The sequence below is a fragment of the Rhopalosiphum padi genome, chromosome 1, assembly GCF_020882245.1.
Source record: "Rhopalosiphum padi isolate XX-2018 chromosome 1, ASM2088224v1, whole genome shotgun sequence".
Taxonomy (NCBI): domain Eukaryota; kingdom Metazoa; phylum Arthropoda; class Insecta; order Hemiptera; family Aphididae; genus Rhopalosiphum; species Rhopalosiphum padi.
The window spans coordinates 74,610,796-74,628,826 of NC_083597.1; the positions used below are offsets into that span (position 1 = coordinate 74,610,796).

Below are 18,031 nucleotides of genomic sequence, written 5' to 3' on the forward strand. Positions count from 1 at the left end.
TTTGAGCGCAGATAGTACACTTACCTTCCAGACATTATCAACTTCTAAATGTTTTTATTATGTTGAACATTATAATCACTATATTTGATGACAAAAATATAGTATATATTCCACGCTAGATAAATAAAATATACCTACACATATGATCGTGTTTTTTAACATTATATTACCTACCTGTATGCATTTTGCATTTATGTTCAGATCGAATACGAAGTAAATAGATAAAGTAATATTTTCGAATCGACTGATTATTATTATTATTACATGTATTATCAATACATCTCGACAGTCATGAAGTACATTTAATATTTATTAAACAGACTTAAATTGTATACGTTCACGAATTCTGTACATAATATTATCTTTTCCAATTCGTTAATATATTCTGTATGTTTTTATCAGAATTTAATATGCAAAAATAGATGTAGTCACTATGTATTGGTTATTAATTCAAAAACCAGAATTAAAATTCAACTACGATATGTTATAATATATATAATATAGCCGATAAATGTTAATAAACTAAACGAATACATTTTACATTAAATAGTTTACCTAACTTATTTATATTATTATAGATATACCCACCATAGTGTACGTTCGCAAAATCATGAATTACGTTGCCTTGGTAAACCATATTTTTTTAAATTCAAAACATCCATATAGGCGCCTAATAGTTCTCTAATCTATATTTTATTAGAATTGCTCATTGATATAAAATAAAATGAACTAACTAAATAAATAATCTATATACTCATTTTTCCTTTTTCATTTGTTTATAATATAAAATTAAAAAAGATACATCAATATCGCCCATTATACTCGATAAAATAATATAAATATCAAAGTAAAAAATAATTTATGACAAATAATGGAATAAGTATGGCGAATTAGTTGAAGTTCGAATTATTTTTATTATAAATATTCATATCGTTAAAATACAAATACACAAAAAAGTCAAGTGCATTTTTCATCCATTCAAAAAATAAATTTTTCATTGGAAATAATAATTTATGACAAATTTACCAAAATTACGGATTCACACAGTACATATATGGTGCAAATAGTTAATTATTATTATTACCTAGATCGCTTTCGTCAAAAAATAATTCACCGGTACCGTGATAAAATGTTAAGTCAACATTAATCAATCCTTCCGTGGTCGTCCTCCACAAGACTACAAAAACCACAATTAATTATAGTTAACAGTGATTTGCAACAACATACATATTATTAAAAATTAATATCGTATCTTTATACGTTTATAGGAGAAAGGGCACACATTTTAACTCGAAAAACTTGCGATCTAGCGCAACCACTTTCGATAAATTGAATGATAAATTTCTTCGGTTAGTTTATCGGTATTGAATATTTTATATTAATTTCCATGATGTCATCATTACACTACACACAGTTGTCTATTATTATAACCGACTAAGTTGGTGGATAAAAATATATCCATCATTAATTATTATGTTGTGGGGATGCGTGAATTTATGACACTGACTTAAAAATTTGAATCTGGTGTAATTACGAGGATCAAAACGTTGTAAATTAGTTGAAAAATAGTAGTAAAAGTTTGGTGCAGTTATCATGCCATGGTGGATCCTACTTATCGCGTATGCATTTTGTGTGGAGTTCACTGATAGAAACGTTGATAATAATGTAATATAAAAAATACGTATGAAAATATAGCACTTGTTAAATATTATTAAAATATACGTCATCATAGAATAGGGAAAACACCTGTAATCAGGCCACTCAGATAAAAGTTATTATGTCAATAAAACTAAAATTATTATCCTACAAAATATGCGCACTCGCCTGCTGTAAGAATATACATGTAGAATACATGTAAATACTATAATATTTTAAATATTTTATACTATACAGATATTTTTATACAGGTATAAAATCCTTGAAGTTTTATAACATTTTATAAAGTTACATATTATAATATGTACTTACTACCTACTTATAGTTTTATGTATACCTATACCACAAAAATATTATAATGACTAATCGATTATTATAGTAATGGTATAAAATGCACACAAAAAAATAATATTTTGGCATATTTGACTTCAAAAAAATAAATGTATTGTAATGTGTCTACAATAAATTACAGCTAAAACAAGGGGACCCAGTATAAAATGTAAAGGGATGGCACAACCAATGAATTTTTGCTAACTCAGATTATATACCTATAGGCTATAATAGTACATAATTTCTCCCAAGATCTACAGTACATCTTGTTACAAAATCATTAAACGACAATCTTACAACCATAAATAGATATCAAGGTGTTAAACCTATATAATATGTTAATAACCAAATAATCAAATTAACTAAATATATATAATACGAGTAGTATCATTTATTAATTATTTTCAAATATTTCTATAAATTTAAGTGTTTACAAGTATGACTATAATTTATTTTAATTATTTATCATTAGATTTATTTGAATCTGAAATATTGATTTCCGAACCAAATATTATTACTTTTTACTATATTATAATTCAACTATTAAACAATAGTTTTTATTGTCTTTATTAAAATTTAAGAATAAATTAATTTTAATTCACATGCCTGAATAAAATTGTTATATTAACTTCGCCTTAATTTCTGTATTAAAATGTTTTTTTTTAGTAAAAATAATGAAAGATCCAATGTTCTAGTTTAAAAATTATATTATTAAATGTAAAAAAACAAGTAAATAATAAAGTATTTAATAGATTATACGTAGAGTTAAAACACTGGCAATTCAAAACTAAAAATATAAAATTTACTTATAAGTGTAATAAATTGCATAATTCAACTTGTCTGGCGCCAATAATATAGTAAAGATAAAAAATATCAATCATAATATTTTATTACACTAAATAATCATATAATTAGTTTAAGTCTACTAAATTGTCTTTTTAAATTTATATGTATCCAGCATCTAAATAGGTATACAGAATTACTTTGTTCAATACTTACAATTTACATTATTGAAAATATGTTTAACATTTCAAAATAATATATACTTCATCTTAATATTAATCGTAATTATTATAATAATCTTAAATATGTTTAACGTAACTCTTACTTTTTTGTATACTATTGTTAAATTTTTTTTTTATATTTAATGACATTTAATTATGCATATTTTAACTTTTAAAATGTATGTTTAAATTAATATTATTTATGGTCATTGACATCCTAGCTCCACTTGTGAATATGATATTTAATTAATTAAACGTTGTTAATTACGTTAAATAATAATCATTATTATTATATTGAGTTTTGTAAGACAATAATTTAAAAAAATAATTGATTTACTATTTTTTATTTAAATAATATTTTATACTAACAAAAATGTACGTACAACAACTAAAATTCAATAGATATTTTTTATTAGTTAATTGTAAATATCTTCATAGAAAAAAAAAGTAAACTTCCACACAATATAATAAAATAATGAACACATTGTTAATAATGTGAGATGCGTACAGTTTGTATTGTTAACAAAAGGTTATATAACGCATATGAGATGTATTTTATATAAACTCCATTGAAAATAAAGGTGAATCCGACGGTGTTATTATAACCAACCCTTGTAAAACTGAAAAAAAAATCTGGAACTCATTAAATTAACCGAAGGTTGTTCTCCACCACTCACCTCGGGTTCACTAACCCTTAATATAATATTATGTAATGTTCCTTATACAGCAACGTCAGCAACAGTTCCCCAAATTTAATGGACTCGAATTCCTTAAGCATATTTCTGACATGATTACCCTATCAGCATGGTACCTAATAATATGCTCTAAGGTAGGTACCTAGCTATCTTTAATGTTGTATTTTTCCAACTCATCAACGCCTTATTGGTATGTTTTAATATCTATGTGTGTGTATATACATATAAACACGAATATATATTATTATTATTATATATTATAACCTCCCTTAAACTACTAAATGTAATTTTATTTCAGTATTTTTGAAATGAATTGTACCTGTTTAATAACTTTTCTGTATGTATACCAACTAGCTGTAGAGGTTCCAAATACGCCAGATGTTTTTTTCCTTAATGGGGCGTTCCACATTCCTTTTAGCTTTACATTGTTATTTTTTAACGTCACAGTACCACAATACCGAGTAAGTTCTTGGAAGTCAATTTTATTTTCAATAAATATAGATAATAAAAATTAATAGTAACAATAATAAAATCTACAAAATAGTTACGACATAAAGTATTTAAACGTAATAATACTATGAAGGATTACAATTTACAGGATGAAGAAGATAACGAAACGAATATGCCGATCGTCAACATTTTTGTCAATAATGATGGATGAATAGCTTTTGTTGGTTTTCAGCAAAAGTGTTACAAATAGTCTTTTAGTTTAACCCACACGAGTTTGTGTCCAACCTTAGTAAATCGTACGATAATGTTCTTCCTCTTGGTTTAGTAACTGTAACTTGAATTGTGTAGGTTGTTAATGGTTTAAGCTTGAGTATCTTTTCTACTAAAACCATCCTGAGCTCGACAAAAATAAAATAAAATAAATATAAAAGAGTCCTACTTACAAAATAAATAACTATAATAAACTGTACGTACCCCTTTTCTCCAATGTAGCATCGAGTTTTCGTCCGATAATTATTAGATGCATCACTCCTCCTACTTTTGCCATACCGCACTTTGCACTGATCTGGCTTAACTGAAAAATCTAAACTTTCTAAGCTGTTACTATTCTCCTGTACGTACACGCAATATTTTAAATCAGTCAATGAGTTGGCTGATAACCAGCCGATCTTTACTGATTGGCAATCATCCGGTTCGACATATTGTTGGATACTTAGATCACTCGGCATGTCTGGCATTTGAATCATCGTTGGTCGTACGGTGGCCATTACCTATTTCAAAAACGACATAATTTTTACAATATTATTTTAAGTAAGGTTATTAAGTTATTATTATTATTATTGTAAAGAACCTATTCTACACACCAACCTCAATTGATCTGATGCGTTGAGTCTCGTCTACAGACACGGATTCCACTTTTAACACGTATCTTTCTCCAATCTTAGTGTTGTTTAAGATAAATTTCTCGTAACCAAAAACTCTTTTATTTATTAATAACGTTTTTCGACAACGAATTTCAACGTATACCACCCCATCGCATGGCATGACGTACCAATATAATGTATTGGGAGGGCCATCATTTTCCAACTGCCTATTATTCCCTACCTAAAATAATAACCGTAATAATTCGCACAAATAAGATAAAATGTGTTTCCCACAACAAGTAAACAGCCCACCAACCTTGTACCTGAAGGATGCTTTTCCATTTTGAGCCCTCAGGTTGATCATTCTGGGCTTTGCATCTTTTAATCCAATGGGTTTGGACTTCTGAAATTTGTATGTAGCGTTGGCATGATGTGTAGCTATATGAGGTCCATGCAATACAAATACAGTAAAATAGTACGTTTCATCATAAATTAAATCATTCAATGTATAGCTTGTGTTAAATCCCAGATGATGTATCTAAATTAAAACAAAGTATTTGTGATATAAATATAGCTATATGTGTTAAGATTGGTGTTTAATTATTTCAGATATTATGGAGATTAGATAGAAAAGTGAGTTAGAGCAAAAAATTAATTTGACTAATTTTAAATAAATCAACATTTATTTTTTATTTTAGTTATTAACGGTCAAACCATAATTTTGATTAATATTAACAATCGTTCGAAATACTTATATAATAATTAATATAATACCTATCGATAGTAAAATAAATACATATTCTAAATTCTAATATCTACGAATCTTGAAATACGAAATTAATCGAGCTATGCGTAATTATATTATGTTTTAATATTATATTAATTTAACGTTTTTATTATTTTTTAGATTGCCTAACAGTAAAAATCTAAGTTATTACCGTTGTGCAAAATTAAATGATATTATAATTTACAAACTAACATAATATAATATAGTATGTATCAAATATTAACTAAATAAATTATTATGTATATTTAATTTACAATATTTTAATCTATGTATACTAAGAGCGTTTGCCGTTTGCCGTTATAAATAATAAAATAACTTTAAACAGAGTTCCCATAAAATAAATATCGTATTTGTATAGAATATAAAATTGTATCATAATGATCAATGAGATGATAATCAATAATTTTTAAGCTATATAATATTTGTAGTAAGTTATGTCGCGTTTTATTTTATAAGATAATCAACTTTTAATTTACCTCTAATCTATCGTCAAGTCGTAAATCATCATCAGAATAAGAAAAATTTGTCTTTTGTTTTTCTTCCAAACGATGTTCAGCTTCGCAAATCGTCGTGTATATTTTTGATGAACTGACTACAAGGCTGTACTTCATTAAATGATGATCTATATGGCTATACATTATATTTATTAATTGTAGACAGTTTTATATGTGTATGACATAAATTCATTTAAATCTACCTTAGATTCCATCTTAAATAAATTTTTTGACCACCTTTTTTGATCCTTATTCCATTCGGACGGTAGCCGAATTGCTTTTTTTGTGATTTTTGTTTTAGCCCAACGTAAAACATAACATTTGAATCGTCACCAGTTTCCGTTTGGGCTGATATGACGTAAAGACCTCTATTCGCTTTGCCATGATCATATGTGACAGGTATGGATACACCCGTATATTCTATGAGTAACCTTCCTATATCACTCGACTTATTATTATTCCCTAGAGTATATTAAAATATGTGTAAATAATACAATAATAGTTACAAGAATCGATTTGATTAATTTCCAGTAGATGTTCCGCTCAATTAAAACTTACATAATATGACAACTGTTTGGTTAAATCGTGTTAAAGGTATAAACTTCAAGTCCCAGTTGAGCACGGAGTTGCATGACGGCGTGACGGTCACGGACAGATTTCGGTCGGAGTCTTGGGGTATCAAAATGTGAAACCTATTAAAAACATACACCTTTATTTCAAATGCTATTTAACAACTATATTATAGCAAAAGACCACCCGTAACATCAAAGGGTTGTCGGTTATTATAATAAGTACGGTCGTAATTAATGATCGTTGGCAGTGACTTGGAATTCCGGTCTGAGATCGCTCAAAAATAAACGTATTGTTCTGAAGTACTAAACAGTAAGCATCAGTGGCATAGATATAATGGCATTTAAATACGCTATTTCAATTTTGGACCATATCATGTTTGTTGTTTTATACTTAATTTATCTTAAAAAAAAAGTAAAAATGTAATTTTAAACTGTTTCAACTACCTTATATTATATGAAAACGATTGTAATTGATTAAAAATTGTTTTATTATTATTATTATTATTTAAACTTAAATAAATCATGAAAATTATTTTGGAAACATATTTCTTTTATAGTTTTTTATATACTTGAGATGTATAAAATGTTCTTTTTATTATAATGACAATACCATAATCAATCAAAAAAATTACGTATACCTAACTATAATACCTACAAATAGCAAAACAAAAAATAATGAGGAACATTTGTATTACGCATGTGTAAGTATACGATTTGTATGTTAAACCAAAAAAGAAAAAAATGAGCTGGACAGGTGAAAGCGTGAGAGTGATGAGAGGATGCGAAAAATTGTCGTGAAAAATATCTTTCTAATTATAATGTTAGCTCGTCGAGCGTGTACACTACTACACATATGTGCAACGTAGGTACATTATTATGCGCAAACGCATTATAAGCATTTAGATTCCACTCGGATACGGAATTCTGAGTGTCTAGACTATGGTTTTTTTCTTCTTCTTCTTTTTTTTTTTATCTGGGCCAAGGCTAATTTTGGCTATATCTAATATGTATCCACATTCGCGTGTATAAAATAATGCGGACATTGTACGAAATCACGAGGAAGTATATAATTGCATTGTTGTTATCGTAAATGTCGATGTTAAAGGTCAAACTGCTGCAGAGTGCAAGCAGTTACGTAGTTTGTCAATGCGACTTGCGAGCACAACGGCTTCGGATTGTTATAGCAGTTCTATTATTTTTTTTTCGTTATTTTTCTTTCCTTCTTTCTTTTTTATAATATTTAAACGACGTCACATTATTATTATTATTATTATTATTATTATGCGTGTGGTATCCGGTTCGCGTTATCAATGCACCACCTGTGCAAAATTTCTGATCAATGCGCATAACCGGTTGCGGTACCGGTAGTATACGTATAATTCGGTGCACCGGGCCCACACCACTACTTTGCCAACAGACATTAAATTAGGCAATTCTAAATAAAAAAAATTATAAAAATAAAGATGAATTACCGTTGTTTGCATAAAGCATTATAATATTTGTTTCTATTATACATATTTGACTCTCACGTGTTCGTGTTTCGTATTGAAAAAATAACAGAAACTCTTCATATTATATTATTAAGATTTATTATAAGAAACTATTGTTGAGGACATTGACGTCTGGGACCGATCGGTGATTGTATTTTCAGCTAAACTCTTTAAACAATTTTCGATAATTTTATCGTTAAACGTTTAAAGTAGTATTTAATAATGGTGATTATATATTTTTTTTCTAAATAATTATATGTAAGAATTATAGTCTAAACATTTCAAAATATAACATATTTTATAGCGTTTTAACTTTTAACCATGCGCATAATTGAAATATAGAACCTATATAAATATATTTATTTTCAGAAGAGAAAAATACACGTTAATACTGATTTAGGTGTTTAACTGTGTAATTTAAAGTAGGATGAAATAGTATGTTATGATTAATTTCACTATGTTAACAATATCTAATAATTGAAAAATTCATTTTATAGGGATATAATACAATAATGCGGGTAAAAAGTACCTACTCTACATTATTTGATATTTAAACTTAAATTTAATTATTATACTATCCAAAATTGTTTTATCTAAATAAGTTTAAAGTTGAAGTTTTTATGTTTAGAATGTTTTTAAATATTTTAATTATTGTTGAATTATTATTTAAACATCAACATCTGGCTAAATAGACTGCAAAAAATCCCTGTAGAGAATAGCATACGTATAAACTGATCGACTTGGTTATCGTATATATTGTTATTAATTGTAACATGTGAACAATATTGGCCACAAATTCTATGTTATTTTTTGTAATAATTATAGTATGTCTAACGGGCATTTTTTTTTTAAATAGTGAAAAAAATTCACTTGACAAGAAATTTATTTATTTATGGCGGTCGGCTACCTATAGAGTTGTAGACCATGATTTTCAAGGTTGAATTATTTTTTTTATGCATTTCATATTTAAAAATACTCTCATTGTGATTTATAAAGTATTAAACTTTGAAAAAATATATAATTTTAAGACTAATGCGCATTATTAAAACAATAAAATATTTGCATTGTCACTGCATTACGTATTTATTTAATATACTTCAACAATAAAATATAAATTTATATTAACTTTCAAATATTGTAAAAATTAATTTATTATTCTATTCTTGTTACGTGATTTTAGGGATTATAATAAACAATTGATAACTGGGTTCGAAAATATAATATGTCAAAAATTTAACACTATTTTTGTAGAGTCTAACTTAAAATTGAAATAATATCACCTGCATAAAATACCTAAAAATTATTGAAATTAATACTATATACTCCTTCAATTATTTTGATAACTATAAATCATATCATGTAGATTTATTTTCAAATTCCATAGTTTTGAATAACTAAACAAAGTGAAAATAAAAAAAAAAATAGTAATTTTATTACCATTGGTAGAGAATAGTTAATGTACTAAATACTTAATTACAAAAAACATAGTATATACGAATATATATAATATAATTATTTATTAATTTTGTGTGAAATTAATATATATTTCTTAAACAATTTTTAATTGAAAATAAGTTTAATATTGTGTTTGGTATTATAAAATATAAGCATTTAAAAATATTATAATTTGATAATACATTTTAATCAAATAATTTATGTAAAACTATCTTACATATTCTAGATCGAATAAATGCATTTACCTACTAACTGCACACTATGTGGTAATAAATATATATGTAAAAAATCTTTTTTTGTTTAAACAAAATTAATTTATGATAAAAGCTGGATAGTCCAGTTAGGTGTAGGTAGATGTTGCATAATTTAAACTACCCAAATAAAACGATAAAGCGATCTTATTGGCGTAACCACACATGTTATTATATTCCCGTTTCCGAATAGCCTCACTTTAAACTTCAACAATAATTTATAGATGAAACAATTCATGGAACTATTTATGTATATTACGTAGTACCGTAATTCAACCTATTATATATTTAATATATATCTATATATTTATTATTTATATATATTATATATATATTTATGAGGTCTTTTCGTGATTCAGTTATAATATTTTTACATTTTTTTTTTCATCGATAATTGATTAATACTTATTATTAAATAGCTTTACGTGTGTCCACTGTAGTTATTAACATTATTTTAACTTTTAGTACACGCATTTTGAAAAAGTGGATTTATTTAAAACTAGGCACAAAAAAATCAAAAATACAAACATAAGAGCAGACAATTATAGATAGAGAAAAATATTTTCTGAAGCTATATAATTATAAAAACAAATTTTCTCGTGTATATCTAGTCATGCCATTTTATATCTGTGTATAAAACATGTAATATAATATATTTATACAAGTATAATTTATACATTATATATTTGTATATTTATCTACTTTTATTCTAAATTGATCATGTAAATAAATTGCTTTCATATCACTTAAGATGTGTGAATTATTATTTGGTTATTCAAGTTGTTTGGAAGTATTTGAAAATAAAATAACTGATATTTTTATCATGAATATACATTTGATATTAAGTTACAAATATACAATTATTTTGAAGGACTAACCTCCCAAGAAGAAATAATAAAGGGTTAAAACACAATTATGTGACAATATGGAATACAAGTAATTATAAAAATTGTCTATTTATTATACAATTAGAAAATAATAAAAGAAAAGAAAAAAGAATCTTAATTTGTGAGGTTTTTAAAGTTATACATTATCGTAAATTCATAACGAAAATTGTATACAAATTTAAAACATTGTTTTTTATCCATAAAAAGTACTTATTATTTTGTTTACTCTAATTCTAATATTATATCGTATACCTCCATACTGAAATAGTAAATTGTAAACTAAATATATCTTAAATAATAATTGTATTCTAGGTCTCTGCTCTGGCTGCATTCTAATATAATAATTATTTTTCAAAAATATAGATAAGAGAATAAATGTACTAACGGAGAGTTAATACAAGCGTGATTAGAGTGGGAGATCCTGCTATATTAATTGAATTATTTTTATGTTTAATTCTTTAATATTTTAATCTTCATGATTTTATCGTTAGGTATTTATTAATCTAAATTATTAAGTAAACCAATTAAAATTTAAAAATTATTTACAAAAACGTACACTCATTAAATAAATTATACGTTTTAATATTTATTCTAAATAATGTACTTAATTAATAAAAATATAGATCAATATTTAGACTGGTGATTAATCAAAAAAAAGTAAAATAATAATAATATACAAGATATTAAACATTTTATAATACTATCAAACTTAGTTATTATTCAATAATAATAATAATAATAATTCACACATTATAAAGAAATTATTTGTGAACTTTTTATACTAATTATTCTATGTTGATTAATTTAATTACAATACGTGTATTATATTTTAATACACATTTTATATCTATTACGGTCTTATGATTAAATTTTAACAAATTAAATATGAATATAATAAAATACTATTTACTATTAGGTACAATACTATATAATACTATTTTATAAATTGTTATAAATGTAGATATTTAATGTTTACTAAATAGTATTAAGTAAAAAAGTTGTAAAAAATAAATAAATAAATAAACAAAAACGCTTACTTTGTTCGAGATTTGGTTACTGGCACAATGTGATCGAAATCATGAGGTATAACAAGCATTGATTTCGTTATAGGTCCATCGCGTGTTAAATTTGCCTCCAGCGGTTTGAAGGCGATCACCGTTAACAACTCGGCCATTAATACCGCCAACCATAACCGCACTAGCATCGCCTAAATATCACAAAAAACAAGCATTAAAAAAAAAAAAATCAAAATACACATGTATTAAAATGTAACAAAAACGATGAACAGCTTTTCATATTAACATATATATATATATATTTACCTCTTATTCAGTACTTAGTCATCCCTCTTAACGGATTATGTGTAGTGGGAGTGTAGAGGAGGTTTCTTTTTACGAAAGAAGAACAATGCGCCTCTCGTGGGGTATTTTTCCATAGGCGCGGAGCAAAACGAGCAGTGGACGGGAGATCTAGATATTACGGGTTCGAATTTCAACTGGTCGCTAATTTTACACGAAGAGAACACGTAAAATGAAAGAAAAAACAGACAAAGACGACACGAACAAGTTTATTTACATAAAAAACATAAAAAAATAATAATAAAGAAAAAACAGTATTGGAAAAAACAGAACCTGGAAGTTAGAAAGGGAAGCCACTGTTTCGAAAAAAAAATGTACTAGTCAATAATGGCATACACATACCACACACACGTACATGCACTCACATGTATACACACACACGCTCGTGCACGATCACACACACGTGTAAGCCTACACCGGGAGATTTAGTTCCCGTTTTTTTAGGTAGATTTTTTTGTGATGTGATATTTTGCAATTCTGACAAAATCAGTAAATACACGATAAAATCGCAGCATGAAACCCTTCTCATGAGTGAATATTGCCGAATTTGCATCATTTTGATTATAACATTTGCGTACTATGTAGATATATGATTTTTTTTTTTTATATATCCCAAGTATAGTGATCTTTTTATTCTTTTGTGAAATAAATTAATGAATATCAAGTGACAAAAAACACAAACATTTTTGTTCTAAACATTTAAAGAATTATATAAATTTCTCAAGTTTTAATGTTAAAATTATCTACAACGGACAAGTCAGTTTTTTACAAACATTAAAAATAGCAATAATAAAAACGCCTATAGGTGCAAGTCTCCGGTTTTTTTTAATCTATACAGGTACTCATCATAATTATGCTATTGGCTACAAATTATTACTTTAATCGTTTATAATATGTAACATAATATTATTCAACCAATTTGTTTATGTCACTTGAACTATAGAGTTAATTGATTGTAATAAATGTACATAATATAACGTTATTATAAAAACGTATATTTTTATAAATAACAAAAAATATATGCCTCATGCAACTATGGTAAGACTGGAGAAAACAGCTTATAAAGTATTATTAGTACCTATAACATGATCGAATGAAATATCTAAAGGAATTACACGACGCGGGATTAGGCTGAAGAATTGAAAAAAGATTTTACCACGGAATCTACAACAATGGTTGAAAGAGGGTTGTTTTGATTCACCTTTTTAAAAGGATATAAATGGTATATATATAGCCATAGGTATATTTATTATGTGTTAGTTGAATAATACAATATAACATTTTTGTGCTATCACCAAAACCAAATATTATAAAGAATTTATTTACAGCAGTTAAAAAATGACTATTTTAACAGCTATGCATATGAAAAATACATTTTTACACAATTGAAACTCAAGAAATTACACTTTCATTTTAATATACATAAAGTATATTTTAAACATTTAAATATCTTTCGGGAGACAATACAAATTTAATACGACGTCCCGTGCTCACCGTCATCTTATTTTATATTATATGAACAATTGTGAATTGTAGTGACACGGAGCCAATTACTCATTTCATCGGACAGCGGAAAATCTATTTTTAATGTATGGTATTAAAAAAAAAAAAACAAAACAAAAAAAAAATACGAAAAACAATGCATCGAATAGGGCACACGTAATGCAATAAGACTGGAGGACCAGATAAGAAAACACACGTGTATCTTAATCTAAATGCGTCGTCTCATCCCCTCGCGGAATTCGTCTCCGAATATTTTGGAGCTTTGCCTAAACCGCACAAGCGATGACTCGATGGGGTGACGTATACTGATTGGTTATTGTATAACGATCTAACAGCGTGTAAGGAAAAAAAATCCGTGGTCGACGAGAGCGCAACGCATAATATTATAAATAAAAAAATAATTAATATATAACGATTTACTTGGTGTACTTACTCGGTTTTGTTGAATTTTACGTCGTAGGAAACAGTCACCATTAATGTTATTGATTCGAAACGGTTTTAATTATTATGTTCGATTAAATTATGATTTCGTAGAATGCACGGTTATTTTTTATTTATTAAAAATGTATATATTTAAATATAAATATTAATGTCACAGTTAGAAATTAAATATAAATAATAAATAGTTCGACGGAATTATAACAATACTTTTACGAGAGCGTTCAAGTAGCAGCTACCGGCGGTGGTGCGACGGAACCGAGCCCTTATAAAATCCAAACTGGAGTCTGGACTGTCGCATATGCTCTCCTCTACTCCTGTTTAGAGACAATCCACCATATGCCCACCCCCCAAACCGCCTATCACGCATGCGCCATGTTGCTTTATTTTTTTCTCATACCTTTTTATATTATTATTATTATTATTATTATTATTCCTTCTCATTTCTTTTTCCTATTATTTTTTCATCGCCGTATTTTTTTCCATTGCTATTATTATTACTGCATTATCGTGAAAGGAAAACTGTGCGCTATTCTTTAGTGTCAGGGTAAATATTCCTTGACCCCTGGAGGCTATAAATGCGGTGCGTACCTATATGATAATTCAATTTGTCTCTTCGACTTGTGCACACGGAATGCAGACCGAGTGCTTTACCGGCCTTTTGTTGTTAGACATGCATATACACATTCAAACACACGCATACACATACAAAACACACACTCGCAAATCGCACGCGCGCACGCACAATAATAATAATATATATAAGATTTTTTTTTTTTTTTTGTAGAACTCACGATATTGGTGCAGAATCCGCAATGAGTAACGTGTGTGGCGCCTGAGTAGCATGGGAATTTATCTCTCTTTGCCACTCTCTCACACTCACTCTCTCCCTCCGTCCCTCCCTCCCTCCCTCTCTCTCTCTCTCTCCTATTAATTCCCGTGTACCCCTTCCGCCCTCGTCATCGTGATAGGCATTGCCGTCATTGACGTGACCACCACACTATACGCTCGAGTCCAACAGCTGAAGATTTTTAATCAACGTGCTGCTGAAACTTTACTTAAACACGTATACGGTAACCAAGAAACCACAGAATTAACTCGTGTGTAAATAAATCACGATTAAATCGGCACTGTAACTGACGAGTTTCACAGTATGAATATTGTTGTTCTATCGTTATATTTAAACGGGTTATAGTTAAACGCGGTTTAACGTGGATTTATTACATTACTTTTATTAATAGATATTAATAGATCAAGCCGTTTAATTGAGAACTATTTCGCACGATGTATTCATATTAAAATATATTTTATAAATTTTATACACTTACGGATAATAAATATTATTAGCGCATGCTAACTCCGTTTTCGCAATATCTCAGCCATGATCCGCACGGTAGTGATTGACGTCCGATACTAAATGCGTATAAACGGTTTTGATGATGCATTTCGACAGAAGGAAACACTCGTGTTAGTGTAGGACCTATACTGTAGGTATATTGGCAAACGGCCGGCCACTGCCACTACCGCCGAACCAAATCCGGTCCACGAAATTTGAACAAACTGGTTCGCAATAATATATAGTAACCCATATTGATTTCAAATATTGACAAAATAATAATGGTGTATTATTTTGTAAATATATACTAGTGTAATTGTAATTGAAAAAGTCGACCTAACCTAATCATTCAGCAACGGATTTTGTATCGATAATATTTTAACAACTCAGCGTATAATGTCCATAGTTTTATGCAAAATGTTTAATGTACACCATATAGGTAGGTACAATAATATCCTTCAGTGAAGGGGTCAATAACCTCACAACAAATAAATATTATGAACTACAGCTGTATACAATTTTTGATGCCTAATAAAATTTACTAATAAAATACACTTGCAATAAAAATTGTTAAAAAAAAAAAACACAAAAATAATAAAGTACAGTAGTGCACTAAAAATCATAATATGAACTAAAAGAGTAACACAAAATACTTATATTCAAATACATATATAATATAATATATGTATTTTAATAATTGGAAAATTATTATTTTATTTTTTTTAGTTACCCTCTCCATTAAGCAATAAAGTTTTAAAATGAAAAAACCTTAAAACATATATTTTTCTTAATGGATATGGGAGTTTTTTGACAGAGAAGATTTTTAATTTTTTAAGATTTTTTTGTACTATTTTAAGAGTGTTTTTTAGACATATTTAAGTCTACTTTTCAAATGAGAGCACTCATTTTTACTGAAAATTATCTAGTAAAATATTTAGAAAAAATGTTATGAATTAAATTTAAAATTCAAAAGAAGTTATTTAGTAATTAAAATATTTTTACTAAGTATACAATAAATCCATGATAAGAGATTTTGAAGATATGTTAATATGAAGATTTCATTAATTAATAACGATTAATTTTGTTAAGTAAAATCTCAAGAATTTGAAAATATGATTACTAAGTTAATTTAAGCATTCCTAAAAATTGTTTATTGATGAATAGATATTATAATATCATGAACAATTATCCCTGAACTATCTGTATGATAAACTGGAGATAGTATAAGTTGTGTTCGAATAAAAAGTATTCATAATATACCTAATGTTTTATATAATAATAAATATATATAATATATTATACAATAAGTAAAATCATAATAATTATGATGTCAGTTACGTTCCCTGCTATTAATTGTGTTCATACGCAAATTGCGTTGTACTGAAAATCCTTTGTTGAAATAAATTTTAAGAACATAACTCAAAATTTGTTAATAATCGAGCTTTAAATTCCATTTTATTAATTTAGTCGTTTATTTGTCGATTGCGATTTTATTAAATGCTCGTAGGTATATCAAAATTAACGTAATGAATAGTAAAAAAAAACCTAAAATTTATTAGCGGCTACACATTTAGATTTAATAATTTAAAATTAAAATTAAACTAAACGTTGTAGTTATAATATCCACTATATTATAGTAGAGATATTTTATTGATAAAAAAAATATTTATAATTTACATATATCAAACAATTAACCAGGATGCAATTTATATATATTTAAAATAATACCCGGGACACAATTTATGTTAAAAGTGAATTTCGTGATGCAACTTACTGCCAGTCATGACCTTACTTTACATATTATTACAACAATTTGTAATCAAATGTATAAATTTACTTTGTAATTAAAATATTTACTTTCACGCATTGTATTTTTTTTCTTATTTTTGAAATCTTATACTATAAAAGTTGCTCTCAGTTTGAATTTTTTTGTGCAGACACATACGTCTGCTTTCATTAATTTTTTTTAAAAAACCTTTTGTAAGCATGTACCCATATAGTTGGCAGATAAAAATTACATAATTTGAATCAGACAGATAAATTAATAATTTTTTATATAAGTAACATATTAATTTTACTTCCCAACATTTCAGCACTTGCAGATCTTATATTTCGGTATATTATTCAATCAATTATTTAAATAATAACAAAAAAAAAATTAACTATTCAATTTAATTTATAATAATAATAATTTTAAAATACTGTTAAACTTAAAAAAATCATAATTTTTATATTTTTAACATTATGTATGCAATGAATTGATACATATACCGACATGCAATTATGTATTACCTATTTGTAATGCAAATCATTGTATTACGTTAATTAATTATTAAGAATTAAGAATTCTAAACTATTAGTACATAATATCTTTATAATATAAAATCTTGTTTATAAATATAATAATAATAATTATTATTTTACTTGAAGTAAATTAAAGTTTTTATAATAAATTAACTTAC

At 26.6% G+C, this 18,031-nt stretch overlaps 1 protein-coding gene across 4 annotated transcripts; it reads right to left on the reverse strand.

Moving 5' to 3' along the window:
• Positions 1-4,147: 4,147 nt before the first annotated feature.
• Positions 4,148-15,707, reverse strand: LOC132917110 (protein NDNF). Of its 4 annotated transcripts, none has more exons than XM_060977675.1 (9): positions 15,562-15,707; positions 11,972-12,141; positions 6,838-6,971; positions 6,483-6,741; positions 6,262-6,415; positions 5,315-5,536; positions 5,003-5,239; positions 4,610-4,905; positions 4,148-4,528 (listed from the first exon to the last, which is right to left on the reverse strand). In XM_060977675.1, the coding sequence occupies exons 2-9, from the start codon at positions 12,136-12,138 to the stop codon at positions 4,390-4,392; spliced, it is 1,608 nt and encodes a 535-aa protein (XP_060833658.1). In that variant the 5' UTR covers positions 12,139-12,141; positions 15,562-15,707; the 3' UTR covers positions 4,148-4,389. The 4 variants fall into 4 exon arrangements, with proteins under 4 accessions (XP_060833658.1, XP_060833659.1, XP_060833657.1 ...); XM_060977676.1 differs by lacking the exon at positions 15,562-15,707 and adding an exon at positions 15,028-15,123; XM_060977674.1 differs by lacking the exon at positions 15,562-15,707 and adding an exon at positions 14,229-14,980.
• Positions 15,708-18,031: the final 2,324 nt, after the last annotated feature.

Bases quoted from the DNA above. Each gene is read 5' to 3' on its own strand.
- LOC132917110 (XM_060977675.1), bottom strand. From the start codon at position 12,138: ATGCTAGTGCGGTTATGGTTGGCGGTATTAATGGCCGAGTTGTTAACG. The intron at 6,742-6,837 runs GTAAGTTTTAAT...AATATACTCTAG, and splicing joins CCAAACAGTTGTCATATTAT to GGAATAATAATAAGTCGAGT. The intron at 6,416-6,482 runs GTAGATTTAAAT...TATAATGTATAG, and splicing joins TATTTAAGATGGAATCTAAG to CCATATAGATCATCATTTAA.